Source organism: Portunus trituberculatus, chromosome 46 (genome assembly GCF_017591435.1).
Source record: "Portunus trituberculatus isolate SZX2019 chromosome 46, ASM1759143v1, whole genome shotgun sequence".
Lineage (NCBI taxonomy): Eukaryota > Metazoa > Arthropoda > Malacostraca > Decapoda > Portunidae > Portunus > Portunus trituberculatus.
Genome location: NC_059300.1, coordinates 39,581 through 61,634, shown reverse-complemented (window position 1 = coordinate 61,634; position 22,054 = coordinate 39,581). Strand labels below are relative to the sequence as shown.

The 22,054-nt window shown below is 36.8% G+C and overlaps 1 protein-coding gene and 1 long non-coding RNA gene across 3 annotated transcripts in view; both read left to right on the top strand.

Moving 5' to 3' along the window:
• Nucleotides 1-3,310: 3,310 nt before the first annotated feature.
• Nucleotides 3,311-7,435, top strand: LOC123520213 (cGMP-dependent protein kinase, isozyme 2 forms cD5/T2-like). The gene is made up of 2 exons (XM_045282297.1): nt 3,311-3,779; nt 4,066-7,435. Exons 1-2 carry the CDS (start codon nt 3,619-3,621, stop codon nt 4,229-4,231), a joined length of 327 nt encoding a protein of 108 aa, XP_045138232.1. The 5' UTR covers nt 3,311-3,618; the 3' UTR covers nt 4,232-7,435.
• A 2,677-nt stretch (nt 7,436-10,112) lies between these two features.
• The window catches only part of LOC123520070, a 33,942-nt gene continuing 22,000 nt past the window's right edge, over nt 10,113-22,054 (top strand). The window contains exon 1 of one of the 2 annotated variants that reach the window (XR_006679162.1): nt 10,113-10,225. This is a non-coding gene — a long non-coding RNA (uncharacterized LOC123520070). Of the gene's footprint in view, nt 10,226-10,809; nt 11,090-22,054 lie in introns of those variants that run through there. The other variant, XR_006679163.1, reaches the window with a different exon arrangement.

Genomic DNA, 22,054 nt, shown 5'->3' with positions numbered 1-22,054 from the left:
ATGAGGGGACTTTGACAAAAGCCTTTTTTAATATCCAGGTATACGTACTGTGTCTACCCATCCATCTCTGTTTTCAAGTCCTGCAATAACTCTCGAGTAGAAGCTTAATAAGCTTGATACACATGACCGCCCTGTCCTGAACCCAAACTGTGTGTTCAATAAGACATGCTCCTCTTCTAGAAATTTAACCTATTTTTATTTCACATGACTTCCCAAAACACTTGTAAGTGACACTGGTCTGTAGTTTAGTGGTTCAGTTGCCTTTTCTCCTTTGAATATCAGTATTACGTTGGCTCTCTTCCATTCTAGTGGAACTTTCCCTTCATTTATTGAACTTGTAATTATTTCCCAAATTCGATCCAGTAGTTGCTCTTTACATTCTTTTAACACCCAGCCTGATACACCATCTGGCCCTATTGCTTCTCTGACTTCCAACTTATTCAATAATCTTCCAATATCCTTGTACACTGCGATCTCCTGTAATCCATGGCAATCCAATGTTCTATTAGATTCTGTGAAATCATCTTCAGCAGTGAATACCGTTTTGAAGCTCTCATTCATTATTTCACACATGTCCTTCTCTGTTTGGTATGTCTTTCCTTCTTTAATTAATTTTTCAGTTGTTTCTTTATTCTTTGTTTTGCCGTTTGTAAACTTGTAGAAAAGTTTGGGTTCGTCTTTGCTTTTATCCACTACATCTTTCTCAAAATTTCTTTTATCTCTCTCCTTACTCTAATATATTCATCTCTAGCATTGTTGTACTGCCGTCTGTTATAGTCATTTCCCTGCTGTAGGAGTTTCTTCCACTCTTTATCTTTTGCCTTTTTTGCTTGTTTGCATCTAGCATTGTACCATACATGTATTTTTTTTCTGAACTCTATAAACAGGAACTAACTTTTTTGCTCCTTCATTATATTTCTGTAAGAATATATCATATTTTCCTTGTACAGTCTTTCTGTACATAATATTACTACACTCAATATCAGCAAAATAAATCCTTAATTTTTCAAAATCCGCTCTTGCAAAATTTAATCTCTCTCCTTTATAGTCCTCTCTGTAACTTATCTCATCTTCCTCCTGAATTTGCATCTCTAATGTCACATGGTCACTTCTCCCCATTGGACTAAGGTATTGTATGATTGGAGGGCATTCTGGTTTCTTTGTGAAAACTAGGTCAAGCAATGATGGTTCTTTTTCCCCCCTGTACTTTGTTGACTCCTCCACCCACTGGTCCATTGCATTAACCATAGTCAACTGTAACACTTTCTCACTCCACTGCCCAGCATTATCCATTACTTCCATCTCTTTCCTGTTTATATTTCTACAGTTGAAGTCTCCAACTAAAAGTATTATTCTGTCTCTTCTTATTATGTTATCTCGGCACTTTATCACCTCTCTTTGCATATCTTTATGTTCTTCTGATCCCCATGTATTAGTTTTTGGTGGAACATAATTATGTAACTATTATTTTCCTTTTCCTCAAATCTTCTGTTTTGATTGTTAATCCCATTACTTCTACTTTGTCCTCACCATATTGCACATCCTCCACACATATATTATCACGAACCATTATTAGCACTCCTCCTCCCCCTTTATCCTTCCTGTCTCTCCTCCAGGTATTATATTCTTCCTCTTTAAAGTTGATATGGATCCCTCCTCTCAGTTTTGTTTCAACGATACACATTACATCTGGCTTTTTCTCTTTCAAACAATCCCTAACTTCCAATATGCTTGATAACAACCCATCTATATTAGTATAACTCACTCTGAATTTCTTGCCTCTTCCACGACCTCTTTTTCTTTAGGTACCACTTCTTTCGTCTCATATCCAGAACCCTCCAGTAAAAATTCTTCTTCTCTATCTCTGTCCTTTTCTCGTTTTTTCCTTAGCTTCACTTCTTAGCACTTTCTCCTCTTCCCTTTCCTCTAAGTTCATATCTCTTTTTATCCATATGTCCATGTGTTCAACATCATTGGCCAGCTTCCCTTTTCTAGCCATAATTTCCTCTACAGCTACTTGAGATCTCATTCTCACCTTCATTGGTCTCCTATCCCCTTCACGGTATCTTCCTAGCCTGATCACTTCTTCCACCTCCTGGTCAAATTCTTGTGTGCTGTCTTGTATTCGTTTGATAACAGTTTTGGCTAATTGTCTTTCTTCACGTTCTCTCGTGAATTTATTTGAATTTTCTTTTCCTTCATCCCCAAAATCATGAATTTTTTTTTTCTTGTCCACTGCATCCCGTACCAATTCTTATTTCTCTTTAATAACTTCAATTACAGCGACTTTCGTGTTCTCCTGAATATGTCTCCTTACCACTGAAAATTTTACTTTTTCCTCTTCTTCCTCCTGTTTCCATTCATTCTGTAGTTCTTTCAACTTGTTATCACCTAATCCACCTTCTGCCATATCTTCAATGCCGTCCTGCACTTTAGCCTGCAAGCTCCTTAAAGAGCTTTCGTAATTTTGGCATATGGCTTTTAGAACGTCATTTTGTGTATATGTTATGTTGGAAAAACAATGAACAAATGTTCTTTTTTTTTCTTATTTGTATTTCATATGGTAACCACCTAACTTTGAAGTAGCTTGAAGTGAACAAGTTTCTGCAGTAATCTAGGCCATTCAGAAATAATTTAGATTCCTTCATTGAAGCTTAAGGATCATGTGTGTCCACAGCATTTCAATAGTATTAAAGCATAAAGAATTTCCAGGCTAGTCAGTAATTTTCATCTGCTCATCTGATCTGTTCCCTGTGGCATATGTACCTTGCCAATAGAATTTGTAGTTGTGGAAGTCATGAAATTCAACATATAATCATGCTAAGCACTGGTACAGCTGTTTCTATTCACTTTGAAATTCTTAGTTCAAGTTATTGATACTCCTTCTACATGGTGTGGGAGGATGGCAGCAGCATGGTGAGAGGAAAAGAAACAAGAAATACTTTTTTTTTTCAACTCATTATTGTAAAATTTCCTTGAAGGTGTTGTTTTATATTGGACTGAAATATTGAGATATAAAGAGAGTCAGTTAGCATAAGTGGACAGAGTTGCTATATACTAAAATATTGATATAAGCTGATAGTCATTTAGAATAAGTGGTAGTTTTTATGATACCCAATGCAGTCCTTACACATTTCACATACATTTGTTTGTGATAATTGTATTACCACACAGGACCTGAACTATACTCCTGTCCATGTTTGTCCTTTTTTTTTTTTTTTTTTTAGTGCACTCCTCACTTGTATCTTTATTTTCTAATCCTATTTAGTTGTTTGGACTTTTATTTTCTTACGATATGTGATTTTATGAATTAGATATATAGTTCAAGTGGAGACCTCCTTAGATTTAAATAGAGAGGTATAATTTCCTTAGTATTCTGTTGAAACAATGTACATCAATTTTTGGCATAGAGTTACAGTATCACTTCAAAGTATGTAAAGATACTGGTAGCAATGAAGAAATTTCATTTATGGGATATAATTCAACTTAGTAATTGGCCATTATTTGAAGTATACTAGTATTATAAAACCTAGTTGTCAGATAACCTCCATTATTTAATTTATTTACCTATTTAATTATTTTTCATCAGGAACACCACCCTTCACTGGGCCAGACCCCATGAAGACCTACAACTCAATCCTCAAAGGAATAGATGCGGTAGAGTTTCCTAGAAATATCACCAGGACAGCCAATGCTCTTATAAAGCGCCTGTGTAGAGACAACCCAGCTGAGCGTCTGGGATACCAGCGAGGAGGAATTAAGGATATACAGAAGCACAAGTAAGTCAAGTCATCTGTAATAAATAAAAGTATATATTTATTGTTGGAACCATTATATTATGTGGTGAATCTGAAATAGAAGATAACTGAGTTAATTAGATGGTAAAGATCTAATGAATTGATACATGATACAGACCATGCATCTTTTCACATTATCCGGTACTCTTGCTGCATCATACTCAGGGAATCTTTTAAGGCTAATCTACAGTGAAAAGATTCCTGAAGTAAAGGAATGTAATGGTCATTTATTGTGTTAAATAAGATCATAAATAATTTTCTGTTGCAGGTGGTTTGAAGGATTCTATTGGGATGGCCTACAAAACCGCACCCTCAATCCTCCCATCGTGCCAACTGTGCGTTCTGTTGTTGACTGCAGCAACTTTGATGAATATCCTCCAGATAATGATGGACCACCCCCAGATGACACTTCAGGCTGGGACTTTGATTTTTAAAACTTATCACTGTGAGGACACCAGTGCCTGAAGACAATCTATAGTTATATATGCAAATATATATATAACACTAATTTCACCTTTGAGGTTAATGTTGATATTTTGTAAGAGTTTTTATCATCAAGAAGAGTAAATATGAGAGGATTTCTAACTCTCAGCAAGATGGATTGTGTTGTCTCAAATGTTTTCCCTAGCACAGTCCCAAATTTGTGTATCCATGAGCTGTGACAAACCTATTACTACCATTTTTACTAAAGCAAATAGTGCAGAAGATAGTTCTGGCTACCTCTTGGAATTCATTGATATTTCATGAGAGAAGAGAGGCAGCACAGAAGAGTAGAAAAGAGAAGGGAAGAAAACAGAAGAGGACAGAAGAGGAAAGAACATCTTTATCACCAGTGACTAATGTTAATTGTTTAGTCCTGAAGGCAGCAACTCTGACATAGCAACAGGGTCCACATTTTTTTTCTGTGTTAACTAAAGTGTTGAGTATGATGAACTAACAATCCCTGTATCACTGTCCCTACAAGAATTTTTACTGTGAATGTGCCACATTTAACACTTGGAAATAAAAGTACTTTTTACCTACTATATTGTAGAGTATAGGGAATGCAGTACATTGGTGTATTCCAGCATATATTTGTATATGCACTGAATTTGACGTGTTATCTCAGTATAGAGGCTAAGTATTTCCAGAAAGAAAACTAATAGAGCTTATAATTTCATCATGAGTGTGAGAACTTTCTCAGGAAAATGACAAAGGTGCCTTGTCCTAGTGACCTAACCAACGGCTCACCTGTGGCCACCATCACTGCATAGGTTGTTATTTTCTACTACTGCATTCTTTTTTCTTGTCACATATTCATTTTTTTCCTATTTGGCAATTGGTTGCACTCTGACTCCAAATATATATATATTGCAAAACATAGACTACTTATGAAAAGCATATACATATTCCATTTACATCTTTGTGAATGACTAATTGGTTGAAGCTTTTCACTTTCATGCATTTACATGCAAAACATAGGACCTCTTGTGGTATCCCTTCCAAATAGTATATTTGATCTTTTTCACTGAACTTATCTACTTGCAATGCAAAAGTATGGTGGAACTATTGCCCTGTCATAAGTAAGTAATACAATGCTGCATCATCAGAAAGGTCCTCTGCTCTAGTTAGGAAACCTTGCTAAATGTGCTCTTAACATGTTTGATACAGCTTGGGGCCATCATTGAGACAGCTGCAAGCTGACCAGAGTGGATGGAGCACACCTAAGATTGGGACTCCTTACAACAGTTGTTGGTTATTATGAAATATATATTTTATCAATTGTCATAATTTGCACAATTCATAGTGTACATGTACATGTTAAGGTTTTAATATGAAAATTTTAATTAATCATAAAATTTAACCAACAAAAGTTTTATGAACTTAAATTCTGATTAAGCCTTGTTGTTAGGTGTTGAAATGTGCAGCTTGTCATTGACTTGTGGTGCTTGCTTGAGGTCAGTTTTTGATGGTGCAGTACTGTATTGTCTATTAGATGTAATAAAAGGGCTTCCATCTTCAGTTGCATTCCTCTTATCCATTAGAGTGTGAAATCAGTGTTACAGTCCATTGCTTCATTTCCTTTTCTTCTAAATTGCTCTATTTTGTAGCAAATGAGATGCTTTCTGAAATGTTGAAAAATTTACTTGTAACTAAGATAATAGAGGCATATATTTAGGTCAACATAATCAGAATGAAATCCTGACTCCAGAAACACCATACAAAAGCCTTACAGTGAAACTATAAGTGGTACTTGTGGCTGTCAGGAATTTAATTGCCTGCTTTGCCTCTACAGGCTAATGATGTACACGACCCAAAGTTTGTTCAGCATGTTTCATGTTGCACCACAATGAATATGTATTGGTTTTGTATTAATCACATCCACATACAGAGATTGTGGTATCATTTGTGTATGATATGAAGGATTAGGAGCTCGATACTGAGAACTGAGTAACATTTGAAAAAAAACTGATATCTTATATGCCACAAAATATGGTAAGGTCATTTTAGGTTACACATATTCTCTTTCATCTTTCCATCAGAGGAAGAAAGCCTGCTGTTGTAAAGTTTTGAATCCCTCTTTACTTTCATGTGGTAGCAATGGCAACAACCACACTTGTCACCCAGTGCTTTCTAGGTGCAGATAACACATGTTATGTGTACTGCCAACTTGAAAATTATGAATTCTCAAATAGTTATGCTAAGATTACATTAATGTTGTTCTTTATGCCAGTTAAATAACAAAAATGGCCATCTTTTAAAAATAGTACATATTTATCTAGTATAATAGAAAAATCTGAAGATGCTAAAGTTTATAGATATATTTTTCTTTTCAATAAGCAAATAAATGTAAATGAGTGACAGTAATCATCATTTGAGAGCTTGAATTTAACCATTCAGTTACTATAAATACCCAATGATCAGTTCTTCATCTGTCAAGGTACAGCCAAATGCAGTGCTCCACACAACAGCCTGAATAGCTTAGTAGCCATTTGGTGCTGTGACTTGAATGAATGGCTATAATCGATAACAATTAGAGGTTGTGGAAAAGCAAAAGACTCGCCATCCTTAGCCACACTAGCGACACTCAACAGTTACAAATTTACGTAGATAGGCAAACATGCTTCAACAATGGCAAATTCTAACATGCAAAATGGGGCTACAGTAATGTCAATTAATACAGATTAGCAGCAACTTCACATCTAGAAGAGCTTTGTGGCACTGATGTGGATGAGGGTGGTGAGTCTGTGCTGTGTCAGAGTGTAGTGAGAGGTAGACTGACTGTGGAGGCAACAACAATGACTTTGGATGGATACTCTCCCTCTTTTCATCCATAGGACTAATGTATATAGATTTTTATTTAATGTGAATGGTGCTTGGAAATATCTCTTTTTAAAAACAGTAGGAAATAGTAGTTCCTTCCATATAAGGTTGTTCTCGTGGTCTGTGGGCTCTGTTTAGTGTTATACTGTTTGGGTGTCAACTGCTGCCACTCTCTGTGGATACTATTGTTTTTACCTTTTTTAAATCATAATTTTTCAAAAACTTGATTCCCTTTTTTTCCTCATTATGTCAGCAGGTGCTAAACTTGAATGTGAATGTGAAAAATGTCAGGCTGAATATTATTTTGTTGATGATTATTAAAATATTTTTTCCAACCTCTTTTGTTAGTCAAAAATACTTGAAATAAGTTTATTGATTACACCAAATAACTAGATAACAATGAGAATGAAGGATATATATATATATATATATATATATATATATATATATATATATATATATATATATATATATATATATATATATATATATATATATAAATGTAATGTTAAAATATATATATATATATATATATATATATATATATATATATATATATATATATATTTTTTTTTTTTTTTTTTTTTTTTTTTTTTTTACATTACATTTACAATACAACTTATTTATTTGCATACATCTGTAAAACTACCAACCAACAAGCTACCTACAGGTATCAAAACTTGTTAATAGTGCATTTTCACTGTTAATTAAATTTGTAAGAAATAGTGAAAATGTTCAGTAATTGTGATCTATCAATTATATACTGATGACAGCACTAAGTATAAGGCTTTATGGATCTTATAAACTATGAAAGCTGTTATTATTGAGTCCATCTTCCATGTCTCAGAACTCTCTCTCTCTCTCTCTCTCTCTCTCTCTCTCTCTCTCTCTCTCTCTCTCTCTCTCTCTCTCTCTCTCTCTCTCTCTCTCTCGACCAACATACACATTGCATTCATAAGTAGCTAGAGTAGAATTGCAATTAACATTACATGTACACACCACATGGAGATGATCAGAGGCAGAGTGTCGTACAATGCTAAAACATGTAAATCCCAATGGCAAGTTCACATTATTCAGTTCAGTTTAGGCACACAAACAGTGAAACATATATTAACACCAAACTTTTAGTAGCTATCAAAATATAAATGGAAGGAAGGAAGACTTGGAAACAGGATGAAAGGGAAGCAGAGAGGAAGGGTAAGTTAGCTAAGGAAATCTGTTATCAGATAGGTATTGGCTATAAGACAAAAACTATTATTGGAACAATGTGCTACCAAACATTGAATGGGAGAGGTAAGAAAAAAGAAATCAAGTGATAACAACAATGATAAATCATTGGCTAAAAAGAAAATATGGTAGATATTTTGACAGATGACTCAATTTGACAGTTTCCAAAGAAATACAATAATTCTTGAATGAAGTACCTAAAGAAGTTACAATAAATACAAGTATTGCAAACTATAAAAAACAAAAAATGTCCCTGACTATTATTTGCAGAGAACCATTGCTAAAGTTATAACAACTATGTTATTAAAAATATTTTCTATACTAAATTAGTTTATTTTCTCACATCGGAAAATTCTTGCAACTATACTTTGGCATGAATACCTGAACAAGTCGAGCGGTATAGCTATCAACTCGAGCGTCAGCGCAACCAATTTTTTTCCCCTAAATATTTCCTCAGGTTGATGGCCCCTGATTGGTAGTACAATAGTCTATGCTAGAGAGAGAGAGAGAGAGAGAGACTAAGGGTGGGTTCACACGTGTCAATATGCGACTGCCTAGCGACTGGAATAACTAGTCACAAAACGACCATCTCGTTGGTATTCTTCAGTCGATTTACGACTTTGTTTACGTTGTGACATCTCGGAGAAAGGTTTAAAATGTGGTGTCGATGTAGAGAGTTTGGTTAGCGAGGGAAAAAGAGCACATCTGGGACTGAAAGTGAATTATACAGCAGAAAAAAAGAAAAAAAGCTTACGCAAATCGGCGTTCAATGAGATAGCTGCCACTCTCCCATGACTGCTTCTTTCTATGCAGGACATTGTTCGGGTGAGGATTGAATACTTGTGATGATATAATTTGATCGCAATCGTCATCATCAACGAAGGAGGACATCTTGTTGAGTAGTCGTTTCATTTCTCGTCAATCAGCCGATAATTCCTAGTCGCTAATCGCTATGTGTGAGCATTTTCCGACTAGAAGGGCTCAATCGGTACTTCTAGCGACTTGCTATTTCAGTCACATATTGACACATGTGAACCTGCCTTGAGTGACTACGTGAAGTACACGTCAGTTTAGCGCCTGTAATTACATGTGGGGGTTCTACCTGTATTGGGTGAAGGGATATTGTAGGGTGTTCAGCTGAATACCAGAAGTGCAAAAGGGTTCCATAAGTTTATAAACCCTTGCATGTGTGTTTTCAGCAATGATGCCAGTTTAGCGTCAATGAATTCTTTCTTTTGACTCCCTAGGTAGCCCATAATTCAAGGTTCTAATGATATATATATATATATATATATATATATATATATATATATATATATATATATATATATATATATATATATATATATATATATATATATATATATATATATATATATATATATATATATATATATATATATATATATATATATATATATATATATATATATATATATATATATATATATATATATATATATATATATATATGTGTGTATATATATATATATATATATATATATATATATATATATATATATATATATATATATATATATATATATATATATATATATATATATATATATATATATATATATATATATATATATATATATATATATATATATATATATATATATATATATATATATATATATATATATATATATATATATATATATATATATATATATATATATATATGTATGTATGTTTTGCTAAAAGGTTAATGTGAGAAAGAGGAAAGCAGCGTTACTGGCAAGGCTTGGAAAGACAACGTCAGTTATGATCATTTGTTTGAGTTAGCCGATGATACTGTCGCTGTGGTGCCCATTGTGTGTTGCAGTAAAGGTCTTGGATAATTTAGTCAAGACTCCAATTATGTATGGAAAGAAAGCGTGAACTGCTGTAAGGTGAGAGGTAATTCGGTCATGTTGAGGCTTCGAATGCATACCATGTGCCTCCTTATTCATATCCATAGGATATTGAAGGATGCGTTCTATTAATGGTTAGTTCCATATAACAAAATTGTAGTTGTGTTGCAGTGGCTTTGCCAGCGATGTCAGTAGTAGATTCAGTCAGTATTTAATAACCCTTCACTAGCACGTTGCAGCCGAGTGAGGGGCGGAGTTGGGATGGCTTTGGTTCGACCGCTCCGGGATTAGATATTAACTTTTCATAGCGGTTATTGTTTGTAATTACTGTGTCACGTACAATATCGAAACCTGTGCGCTTTTCCATAGATGTAACGATCTTTTGGGGAATACGTCTTCAATTATCTTAGTAATAGTGGCTCCTCCTAAAACAGCTAGATTTTTTGTTTTTGTTTTTATGCAGGAGAGGAAACTGACTTTGACAAATGTGGTGTGTTCGACGAGTTTTCTGTAAGTCAGCAAGGTGCGGCGAGCCACGGAGCTCCATCACACTCGGAAATGAGCAGTACACTGACTTGCATTTGTTTCTAGCTGGGGTTTGTAGGTAACTGGTGAATAGGATTCTTATTGTGTCTATAGTTCTTTTGTCCAATGACGTGCCACCACTTTTTAACAGCACGAGCTCCGCCAATGGGAATTTGCTATATGTATTCATAGGCGGGGCACAGCTGGGCAGACAGGTGCACAGGCATCTGTGATCTGTGTGAGCAGTTCAGCCATGGCCACCAGTGACATTAGTTGTAAAGGTTGCGAATTTGATAACTGGGAAATCATCGCTCCTGCGATGTAAGTCATTGTACAATCGAGAAGAGGACCAGCCAGGACCTTCATCCTTTCGTTAAGGTATTGTGAGGAGGGTATTGGTAGAGGTAGGGCATATTGTATGAAGCTATAAGAGAACCTGTGTGGGGGGAGGGAAACTGCCCCATAGCAAGGATACGGTAGGTTAGGTTTATGTTAGGGTTAGGTTAGTGTTGGAGGGGGGGTCTGGGGGGGCGCAGCACCCCCGGTTAGGTTAGGTCACATCAGGTTAAGTTTATGTTAGGGTAAGGTTAGTGTTGTAGGGGGGTCCGAGGGAGCCGCGCCCCCCTGGCTAGGTTAATGTTGTAGGGGGGCGTCCGGGGGGGCACAGCCCCCTCGGTTGGGTTAGGTTACGTTAGGTTAGGTTTTTGTCCTTAGATTTTTTTGGGATCGCCATATCTCGCCTCTTGGCTCCCCTCCCAAAAAAAATCCGATTCCCACAGTCCTCCAAGCTTGTTGGGGGTGAGAAGGGAGGAGGGAAGAGGAAAGGGGGGAAGCAGTGGTTCTGTAGTTTTACCGCCACTTCCCTTAGAGATTATAAGTTATCCAGAAATGAGGGACAAATGTCTTGAAACCTCCCCCTCAAAAGAAGTCAAGTCGTAGGAAGATGGAAATACAGAAGCAGGCTGGGAGTTTTAGAGTTTATCAGTGAAAAGTATGAATGATTGAGAATACTGGTTAACTCTTGTATTAGAGAGTTGGACAGAATAGGGGTGAGAGGAAGAAGAAAGCCTTGTGCAGCAAGGCCACAGGAGGAGGGGAGGCATGCAGTTAGCAAGATCAGTAGAGCAGTTAGCATGAAAATAATGATACAAGATAAAAAGATGCAACATTTCGGCAGTGTGAAAGAGGCTGATGACAGTCAGAGGAGGGGAGTTCATAAGACGAAAAGCTTGATTCCACCCTATCTAATAAAACTGTGGGTGGAACCCCCCAAACATATGAAGAGTACTCCATGCAAGGACGAATAGGGCCCTTGTATAGAATTAGCAGTTGGAGGGGCAAGAAAAACAGGCAGAGATGCTGCAGAATGACTGACTTAGGTTTGCTGAGATACCTCAGGACTGGAAGTTAGCTAATGTTACTCCAATATTTAAAAAAGGTAGGAAGGATGATGCGAATAATTATAGACCGATCAGTTTAACTAGTATAGTATGTAAGATACTAGAGAAAATCATTAAGGGTAGTATTTGGGAGCATTTAAATGAGAATAGATTAATTAGAGATACCCAACATGGCTTTAGATCAGGGAGGTCCTGTCTTACAAATTTGCTCGATATCTTAGAATATATTACCAAGGAGTTAGATGATGGAAATAGCATAGATGTTATATATCTAGATTTTAGCAAGGCGTTTGATAAGGTACCGCATAGGAGGCTAGTGTACAAATTGAGACTACATGGGATAGGGGTAGGTTAGTTGATTGGATTAGTGAATGGCTTTCTGATAGGAAACAGAGAGTAGTATTAAATGGGGCAATGTCTGAGTGGAAGGAAGTGGTTAGTGGGGTACCCCAAGGATCAGTGCTAGGACCTCTTCTTTTCTTGGTGTACATTAACGATTTAGATATAGGAATTAGTAGCAAAGTATCAAAGTTTGCAGATGATACTAAGATAGCATGTGCAGTACAGGGTGAAAAGGACAATTACAGAATACAACGAGACCTGGACAGGCTGATAGCATGGGCAGACAGGTGGCAGATGGAGTTTAATTCTAAAAGTGTCAGGTTATGCATTTAGGTAAAGACAACACAAACTTTAGCTATGAGATGGAGGGATGTTGGCTAGAGGCAGTAGAGGAAGGAAAGGATTTAGGAGTAGTGATAGACAGGACTATGAAATTTTCAAAGCAATGTTTAGAAGCAAGAAATAGGGCAAATAGGATCCTGGGTTTTATAAATAGAAATGTTAGTTATAAAAGTAAGGAAGTGGTGCGTAGCTTATATAATTCCTATGTTAGGCCCCATTTAGAGTATTGCATACAGGCCTGGTCACCCCATTATAGGCAGGATATCAACATGTTAGAAGCAGTTCAGAGAAGAGCAACTAGGATGATACCAGCATTAAAGCGCCTGGAGTATAGAGATAGATTAAAGGAATTAAACATGTTTTCATTTGAGAGGAGATGTATAAGAGGAGATATGATAGTTATTTAAAATGTTCTCAGATACAAACTACATAGATGTGAGATCTTTCTTTACCTTAGAGGAGGAAATAGGACTAGAAATCATGGCAGGAAGATTAGAAAGCAAGGCTGCAGGTTAGATATAAGAAAATATTTCTTTAGTCATAGGGTGGTACACTTCTGGAATGCATTGCCAGAGAGGGTTGTAAATAGCACTAGTTTGACAATGATTAAAAACAGATTAGATAAGCACTTAAATTTCTTAGATTTATAATTATGTATAGCACTGCATGATAGTTTTTATAAGAAATTCACTATAGTTAAACAAGACATGATCCCCATGTATGGGGATCACAGATTGTAGAGGATTTCGCTGTAGGACTTAGCCCTGTTAATGGGCCAAATATTTAGAATTTATATAATGTATTGTGTACTTGTAAGTGTATCTTTAAGTACTGATGACGAGGTCGCTGTGCGACTGAAACAGGATAACCTAGATGGGCCCTGGTGGCCCTTTGTTATCCTATTATTTATATTATGTTATGTTATGTTATATGTTAAGTTTCCAGTAAGATTATGAGTAAAGGACAGACCAAGGATATTCAGTGTCCAAGACAGGGACAGGTAAGTGTCATTGAAGAAGAGGGGAACAGTTGTCTGGAAGGTTGTGTTGAGTTGATAGATAGAGGAATTGAGTTTTTGAGGCATTGAATACTACTAAGTTTTCTGTGTCCAAATCAGAAATCTTAGAAAGATCAGAAGTCAGGCGTTCTGTGGCGTCCCCGCGTGATCTGTTGACTTCCTGAAGGGTTGATTGTCTCTGAAAGGATGTGGAAAGATGTAGGATGGTATCATCAGCGTAAGAGTGGATAGGACAAGAAGTATGATTAAGATCATTAATGAATAATAGAAAGAGAGTGGGTGACAGGACAGAATCCTGAGGAACACCACTGTTAATAGATTTAGGAGAAGAACAGTGGTTGTTTACGTTTACCACGGCTGCAATAAAATGGTCAGATGGGAAACTTGAAATGAAGTTGCAAAGAGAAGGATAGACACCATACGAGGGCAGTTTTGAGATCAAAGCTTAGTGCCACACACTCTCAAAAGCTTTTGATATGCACAACACGACAGCAAAAATTTCACGGAAATCTCTAAAAGGGGATGACCAGGAGGACTCAGTAAGGAAAGCCAGAAGATCACCAGTAGAGAGACCTTGACAGATCACATTGAAGATTGTGAAGTGACAGATCTCTAAGAATCTTCTTATTGAAGATAGATTCAAAAACTTTAGACAAGCAAGAGATTAAAGCTATATGACAGTAGTTTGAGGGATTAGAACGATCACCCTTTTTAAGAACAGGCTGAATATAGGCAAACTTCCAGCAAGAAAGAAACAGAACTCGAAAGACACAGTTGAAAAAGTTTGGCCAGGCAAGGTGCAAGCACGAAAGAACAGTTTTTGAGAACAAGAGGAGGGACCCCATCAGGTTCATAAGCCTTCCGAGGGTTTAGGCCAGCAAGGGCATGGAAAACCTCATTTCGAAGAAATTTGATTGAAGGCATGAAATAGTCAGAGGGAGGAGGAGAGGGAAGGACAAGCCCAGAATCATCCAAGGTGGAGTTGTTAGCAAAGGTTTGAGAGAAGAGTTCAGCTTTAGAGACAGAGGAGATGGCAGTTGAGCCATCAGGATGAAATAAAGGAGGGAAAGATGAAAGATGAAAAGTGAAGTTAGCTATTAGAGATGTTTTTGACCAGATGCCAGAAGTCTCAAGGGAAGTTATTATATAGTAAGTAAGTAAGTAAGTTTATTTGGATTCTTCATGTGCATTACAGGCATAGTATAAAACCACTGAATGTACATAGATATTTCCTCCAGGATGACCAACTAAAGTTTAACAACTTATTTCCAGTAGGGTCCCTTTTTCTATCCAGCAAGATGGGGCAGACAGCACAGGAGTCATTATACATATAGAAATGGCACACAGTAATACTAAATCTAAGACTTATTTACCTACTCTTCCATAAAATTAACAGTAAAGCCTAAATCTACATTCTAAGACAGTCATGGTTAAAAATAAACACAGTCATTTGATTCAGCAGCTCTTTCTTCATCCTGTAAATATTTCCTGAGAGCTACTTTGAACAGGTGTTTGGATTTTATGATTTGTAGGTTTTTTGGTAATGAGTTCCAGTCTCTAATGGCTGTGTGATAGAATGTATGTGCTGAGGGACCCTGTGCGATTGACATACAAAAGTTCAAATCATTATTTCTTGTCCTAATTGTATGGGTATCTGTTTTCCTTTGGAAGTGTTCTGCAAGATATGTTGGTCCTCTGTTGTTATGAATATTGTGTGCGTGGCTTAATTTTAATTCTTTTACCCTATTCTTAACACTAAGCATATTTACTTGTTTTCTCTCCGCTTGTCCTATATGAGATCTGGGGTCTAAACCTAAAATAAATCTAATAAATCTAATAAGTTAGAGTTTGAAAGATTTTGACATTTTCTATTTATGAAGGAGTTTTTGGCAAATTGAAGGACAGACTTGGCATGTGCATTTGGTGATAAATGATTTCTGTGCAACATTTGTGGGGATTTTGTGATCCACTGATTCATCCATCTATCCATCTGTCCAAATATGCATGCACACCAGTTGTAATATTCACACACCCATCCAGATAACCATCTAGTTGCCAATCTACCTACCTGTTTGTAAAGTAAAGTAAAGTAAAGTAAAGTTTATTGCCATTTCATTACATGTACATTTATATTGGTTAAATAGATTGGCATGGTCTATCGAGCCAAGGCTCCCTGATAGACGTAGTTATTAAACTATGTAGTGACTGTTGGAAGACTTCACTTGGCAATATATTCATAAAAATACAAGAATAAGTTCATATTTCACCCAATCACGTGCACACCATACGTAGCTACATACGAATTTATTTCATTCTAAACACATTACTTATACAAATACTTGTGTGTACATATACATATGTATACTTCCTGAATAATTTATATACTTCATTAAGGTAAACTTATCATATAACTAATACAATAATGATGGACTGCAAGCTGCTAGTTATAAACACCTAAGGAAATGTTCTTTGGTTTTTCTTTTAAATTGAAAGTACCGTAGCTAATACTAGTAATATATTTTATATTAGCAGGCAAGGAATTCCATAGCTGTGGACCAAAGTAAAATATGTTGTGCTTGAATAACTGTGTGCAGAATTGCATGCACTCCAAATTTAAGTTCCCACCTCTGGTTGCATACCGTGAATCTACATATTTCAATTGGTTATTATTTGGAAATTTTTGTGTGTATGTATTTACCTAGTTGTATTTACCTAGTTGTAGTTTTACAGGGCCTGGGCTTTATGCTCGTGTGGCCCTCCATATCTACTGTGTGTGTGTGTGTGTGTATTTACCTATTTACCTATTTGTGTATTACAGGGCCCGAGCTAAGCTCTCTGTGTCCTGTCTCCTTGTCCACTCCTGTCATATCTCTCTTTCATCTGATTGACACACACTGCATCAACGACATCACTGCTCAGTTTATTCCACTTATCAATACTACGATGCGGGAAACTGTATTTTCTCACGTCATTTAGACAGATGTCTTTTATTAGTTTTTTTTCCATGTCCTCGGAGATGATTACTTGTGGTCACCTTTATCAACTCTCTGTCCAATATGTCAATCTTGTTTGCCAATTTATACATAGTTATCATGTCTCCTCTTGTTCTTCTCTCTTCTAATGTGGTCAGCCCCAGTTTCCTCAGTCTTTCCTCATAGTCTAACTCCTGAGTCCTGGTACCATCCTTGTTGCCAGCCTCTGTACCCTTTCCACCTTCTTCACATTTTTCTTCATATGGGTGACCAGACACAAGCTGCATATTCTAACTGGGGTCTTATTAAGGTGCATAATATCTTCTTCATCATTCCTTCATCTAGGTAGTGGAATGCAAGGCCAATATTTTGAAGCATGTTATATGTTTTCCAAAATATCTTGTTAATGTGTTTCTCCGGTGACAAAGTGTTTTGCACGGTTACTCCTAAGTCTTTCTCCTCATTGGTCTCTTCAATTTTCTCATCACCCAGCCTGTAATCCCTGTTTGGTCTGTATCTACTTCTTCCCATTTTCATAACATGGCTCTTGTTTATATTAAATTCCATCTGCCACTCTTTACTCCACTCATATATTTTATCAAGATCTTCCTGTAACTTGTTACAATCTTCCACATTCTTTACTCTCCTCATAATTTTAGTATCGTCCAAACATATTCATGTAACTGTCAATTCCTACTGGCATATCATTAACATAAATCAAAAACATGATGGGACCAAGCACTGACCCTTGTGGAACTCCACTGGTTACCTTCTTCCACTCGGACTTCCTTCCTCTCACCACTGTTCTCATTTCTCTTCCCACTAAGTAATTTTCCATCCATTTTGCTAGTTTATCATTTACTCCTCCAATCTTCTTTAGTTTCCACATCAGTCTATTGTGTGGCACTTTATCAAAGGCCTTTCTCAAGTCCAGGTAGATAGCATCCACCCATCCCTCTCTATGTTGTAGTATGTCAGTCACTCTTGAATAAAAACATAATAAATTGGATACACACGATCTTCCTTTTCTGAAACCAAACTGCCTTTCACTCAGAATGTTTTCACTTTCTAGATACTCACTCCACTTAGCTTTAATTACTTCTTCACATACCTTGCACAATATACTAGTCAACGATACTGGTCTATAATTTAACGGTTCCATTCTACTACCATTCTTATATATAGGCACAATGTCAGCTCTTTTCCACTCTTTCGGGACTATTCCTGTTCGTATGGAGGTTTCCACAATATCAAATATGGGGTTCAACAATTGATCCTTACATTCTTTTAGCAACCTCCCAGATATGCCATCAGGCCCCATTGATTTATTAATATCCAAATTGCTTATAATTTTCCTTACATCTTCTTAGTAACCATGATGTCCTGCATTTGCTTTATTTCCGTAGGCCTTCTCCCATAAAATGCTCCTCCTTTGTAAACACTTTGCAAAAGTTGTCGTTCAAAATTTCAGCTATATCTCTAGCATCCTCATATACTTCTTCCCATTTTTACCTTTTCTATTGCCTCCCTTTTATTTAGTTTTCCATTTATGAATTTGTAAAACATTTTGGGTCACTATCACAGTTTTCCACCACCCTCTGTTCATATTCCTTTTGTGCTGTTCTCCTTACTTCAACATATCTATTCCTTGCTGTTTTGTAAACTTCTCTTGATAATACATCACTGTTTTTCTTAAGTTTCTTCCATGCCTTTTCTTTGTTCTTTTTGCTTCTTCACAATTTCTATTAAACCACTGTTTATTATTTAAAGTCCTCTTTCTGTGATATGGCACAAACTTTTCACAGCAGAGTTATATAAATCCATAAATTTATCGTATTTCAATTGCATATCCCTTCCTGGTATACCACGGACCAGTCAATTTCATTAAAGAACTCCCTTATATGGTTATAATTTGCCCTAATATAATTTAATTTTTCCTCCCTGTGTTCCACAATCTTATCGTGCTTAATTCCGTATCCAGCTCAAAGCTTAGGACATCATGGTCGCTTTTCCCCAAGGGACATTCATGTTCAATTTCTTCTTTTAGAGATGCCCTGGTAAATACCAAATCCAACCTTGCTGCAACATCTTGTCCCCTGCACCTTGTTGGTGATCTCACCCACTGTGTCATCAAGTTATTTGTTGCTACCTTTAACAATTCCTCTGCCCACTCACCACCGTTCACCACTTCGTAGTCTTCCCACACTATTTCTTTACAATTAAAGTCTCCGACTATCATCACTCTATCCTTTCTGATGAGTTCTTGCTTCATTCTGTCTAGAGTATTTCTCATCACCATTTGATACTGTTCATATTCCCAAGCACTGGTTCTGGGTGGTATGTATACTGTTATAATATTAATGTCCCTCTTACCATCTGTTATAAGCATACTTATCACTTCCTCATTTCTCTTACTATAGTTCACCTCCTTCACTATCAGATCTTCCTTAGTAAGAACCATTATACCACCACCTCCTTTATTTTTTCTATCATTTCTCCATACTTTGTAGTGTTTTACATCAAACCAATGTAGCTTTATTTCGGGCCTTAACTTTGTTTCCACCACACACATTATGTCCGGTTCATTGTTTCTTATGTAATCCATACATTCTAGCCTCTTAGACAGAAATCCATCTATATTCGTGTAAGTCACTTGAATTCCATTCCTAGTCTCTTTCTTCCATGTTTCTGTCAGTGTAATATCTATTCCGTCTTTTTTATCCACCACTTCTTTAGTCTCCCATTTCTCATCCTCCAAAAAAACTTGGTCTTTTTCTCCTCGGTTCTTTCTTCATTCCTCTCTCTCACCTCAGTTACAAGCTCTTTCATTTTCATCCATTCGTCCTGTGACATATTTCTTCTTATGTAAATTGTTTTGGTTTCCTCAGAGTCCTTAAGTTTCCAAGCCCTCCTCAGCAAGTCCTCAGCTGCCACCTGAGACTTTAATTTCAATTTCAATGGTCTACTTTTGCCTTCCTCAAAAGCTCCTAGTCTAACACTTTCTTCTACCTCAGCATATAGGCACTCTTCCTCTTCTGAGATCTTATTCAGTAAAGACTTAATCCTGTCATTTTCCTTATCTCTCCTATCTTGCCAGTTCCTGTTAGTTTCCTCCCTCAATCCTGTTATGATCACGCATTTTTCTTTTCAGCAATATCTCTCACCACATACTCATTTTCCTTTAATGCCTTTACCATTTCACTCTGTGTAATCACTTTATTTTCTTCTTCCTGCTTTTTCACTATCTCCCTAAAGGACTTTTGTACTTCCTGGTGTTCTTGTTTCACTTCTTTCATCCTGGCATCAATTAGGTTAAGGCATTCCTCCTTCCCCAGGTCCCCTTCAGATATTTTCTTCTCCATTTCTAGGAGTTTAGCCTTCATCTCTTCACATTGTTTCCTTAGTTGTTGGTTTTCTTTCTCCATTTCCACTTTTTCCCTCAACAGCTCTTTGTTCTCTCTCGTTAACAAATAGATTTCTTTTTGTAAGGTATCATTCTCCGCTATGACTCTATCCAGTTTTTTTCTATGGAACTAATGTTTAGAAACTTACTTTCTAATGCCTGAATTCTTGCATCCATGTCAAATTTTTCAAGCCCTCTTGGAGTGGTCACGAACCCTTCAAAGTCCCGGGCTGGAGTGGACGCCATGATAGTTATCGCCAGCTGTTCTTGGCCAAAACAAACACCGCCACAATCTCTGCTCAGGGACCACTCTCCATATCCCGCTTGAAAATGGTCCACTTTTTGCACTTTGCGACAGTAGGACATTAACACAGAGATACCCGGCCCTGTAAACACCATAGGTAGTTTCTCCTCTTCCCCGTCCACAGCTGGAGACAAGCCGTCCTCAGACCTCCTCTCTTGGCGGTGGTGGTGTGTGTGTGTGTGTGTGTGTGTGTGTGTCTTATCATTGCAGTAATTATTTTCTTCATCATTTCTTCATCTAGATATACGAACGCCACTCTTATGTTCCTCAATAAGTTCAATACTTCTCCAATTATTTTGTTTATATGTCTCTCTGGCGATAGGTCATTGGTAATTGTCACCCCAAGGTCTTTTTCTTCATGACTGGTTTTATGTCTTCATTTCCTATCTTGTACATACTCCTGATTCTTCTTTCACTCTTGCCAAACTCTATTTTCTTGCATTTTGTCGTGTTGAACTCCATTTGCCATGTACAGCTCCATTTCCATATTCTGTCCAAGTCTTCCTGGAGTAGTTCGCAATCTTTGTCACATCTCACTTTTCTTAACAATTTTGCATCGTCTGCAAATAGGCTCACATAACTGGACACCCCATCCACCATGTCATTTATGTAGACTGTGAACATTACTGGTGCCAACACTGATCCCTGTGGAACTCCACTCTCCACCAATCCCCATTCTGATGGTCTGTCCTTAATTATTGTTCTCATTTCTCTTCCTACCAAAAGTCTTCCATCCATTTTAGTAAACTGCCATGCACTCCTCCTACCATTTCAAGTTTCCAGATCAGTCTCTGGTGTGGTACCTTATCAAAGGCCTTTTTTAAATCCAGATATATTCCATCAGCCCAACCATCTCTTTCCTGTATTACATCTATCACCCTCGAATAGTAACATATCAGGTTTGTCGTGCATGAACGCCCTTTCCTAAAACCAAATTGACACTCACAAAGTATGTCATTTTTCTCCAAGAAGTCTGTCCATCTATTCTTCACCACCCTCTCACACATCTTAGCTACCACACTTGTAAGTGACACTGGTCTATAGTTCAATGGGTCTCTCTTGTTACCTGATTTATAGATTGGGACAATGTTAGCTCTTTTCCAGTCTTGGGGCACTACGCCTTCCCTTAATGAGGCATCAATTACTTCACAAACTTTTTCTGCCAATTGCTCCTGCATTCTCTTAAAATCCATCCTGATACCCCATCAGGTCCCACAGCTTTCTCACTTCTAAACTCCCCATCATGTTCTTGATCTCCTCCACCGTTACTTGAAACTCCTTCATAATCCCTTTCTGTTCCATTACCAGTGGTTTGTCAAAAGCAGTCTCCTTTGTGAATACCTTCCGAAAGCATCCATTCATAGCCTCTGCCATTTCCTGGGATCTTCACTGTATACTCCATTTACTTCTAAACTTTCAATACTTTCTCTATTTTTGATGTTGTTGTTCACATGTCTGTAAAAAAGCCTTGGTTGGTCTTTACATTTATCAATTATATCCTTTTCTTGTTTCTTTCTTTCTTCTCTTCTAATCAACACATATTCATTTCTTGCTCTTTTGTA

Excerpts from the sequence above, each read along its gene's own strand:
- LOC123520213 (XM_045282297.1), top strand. The coding sequence starts at position 3,619 with ATGAAGACCTACAACTCAATCCTCAAAGGAATAGATGCGGTAGAGTTT. Across the intron at positions 3,780-4,065 it reads AAGGATATACAGAAGCACAA|GTGGTTTGAAGGATTCTATT; the intron begins GTAAGTCAAGTC and ends TTTCTGTTGCAG.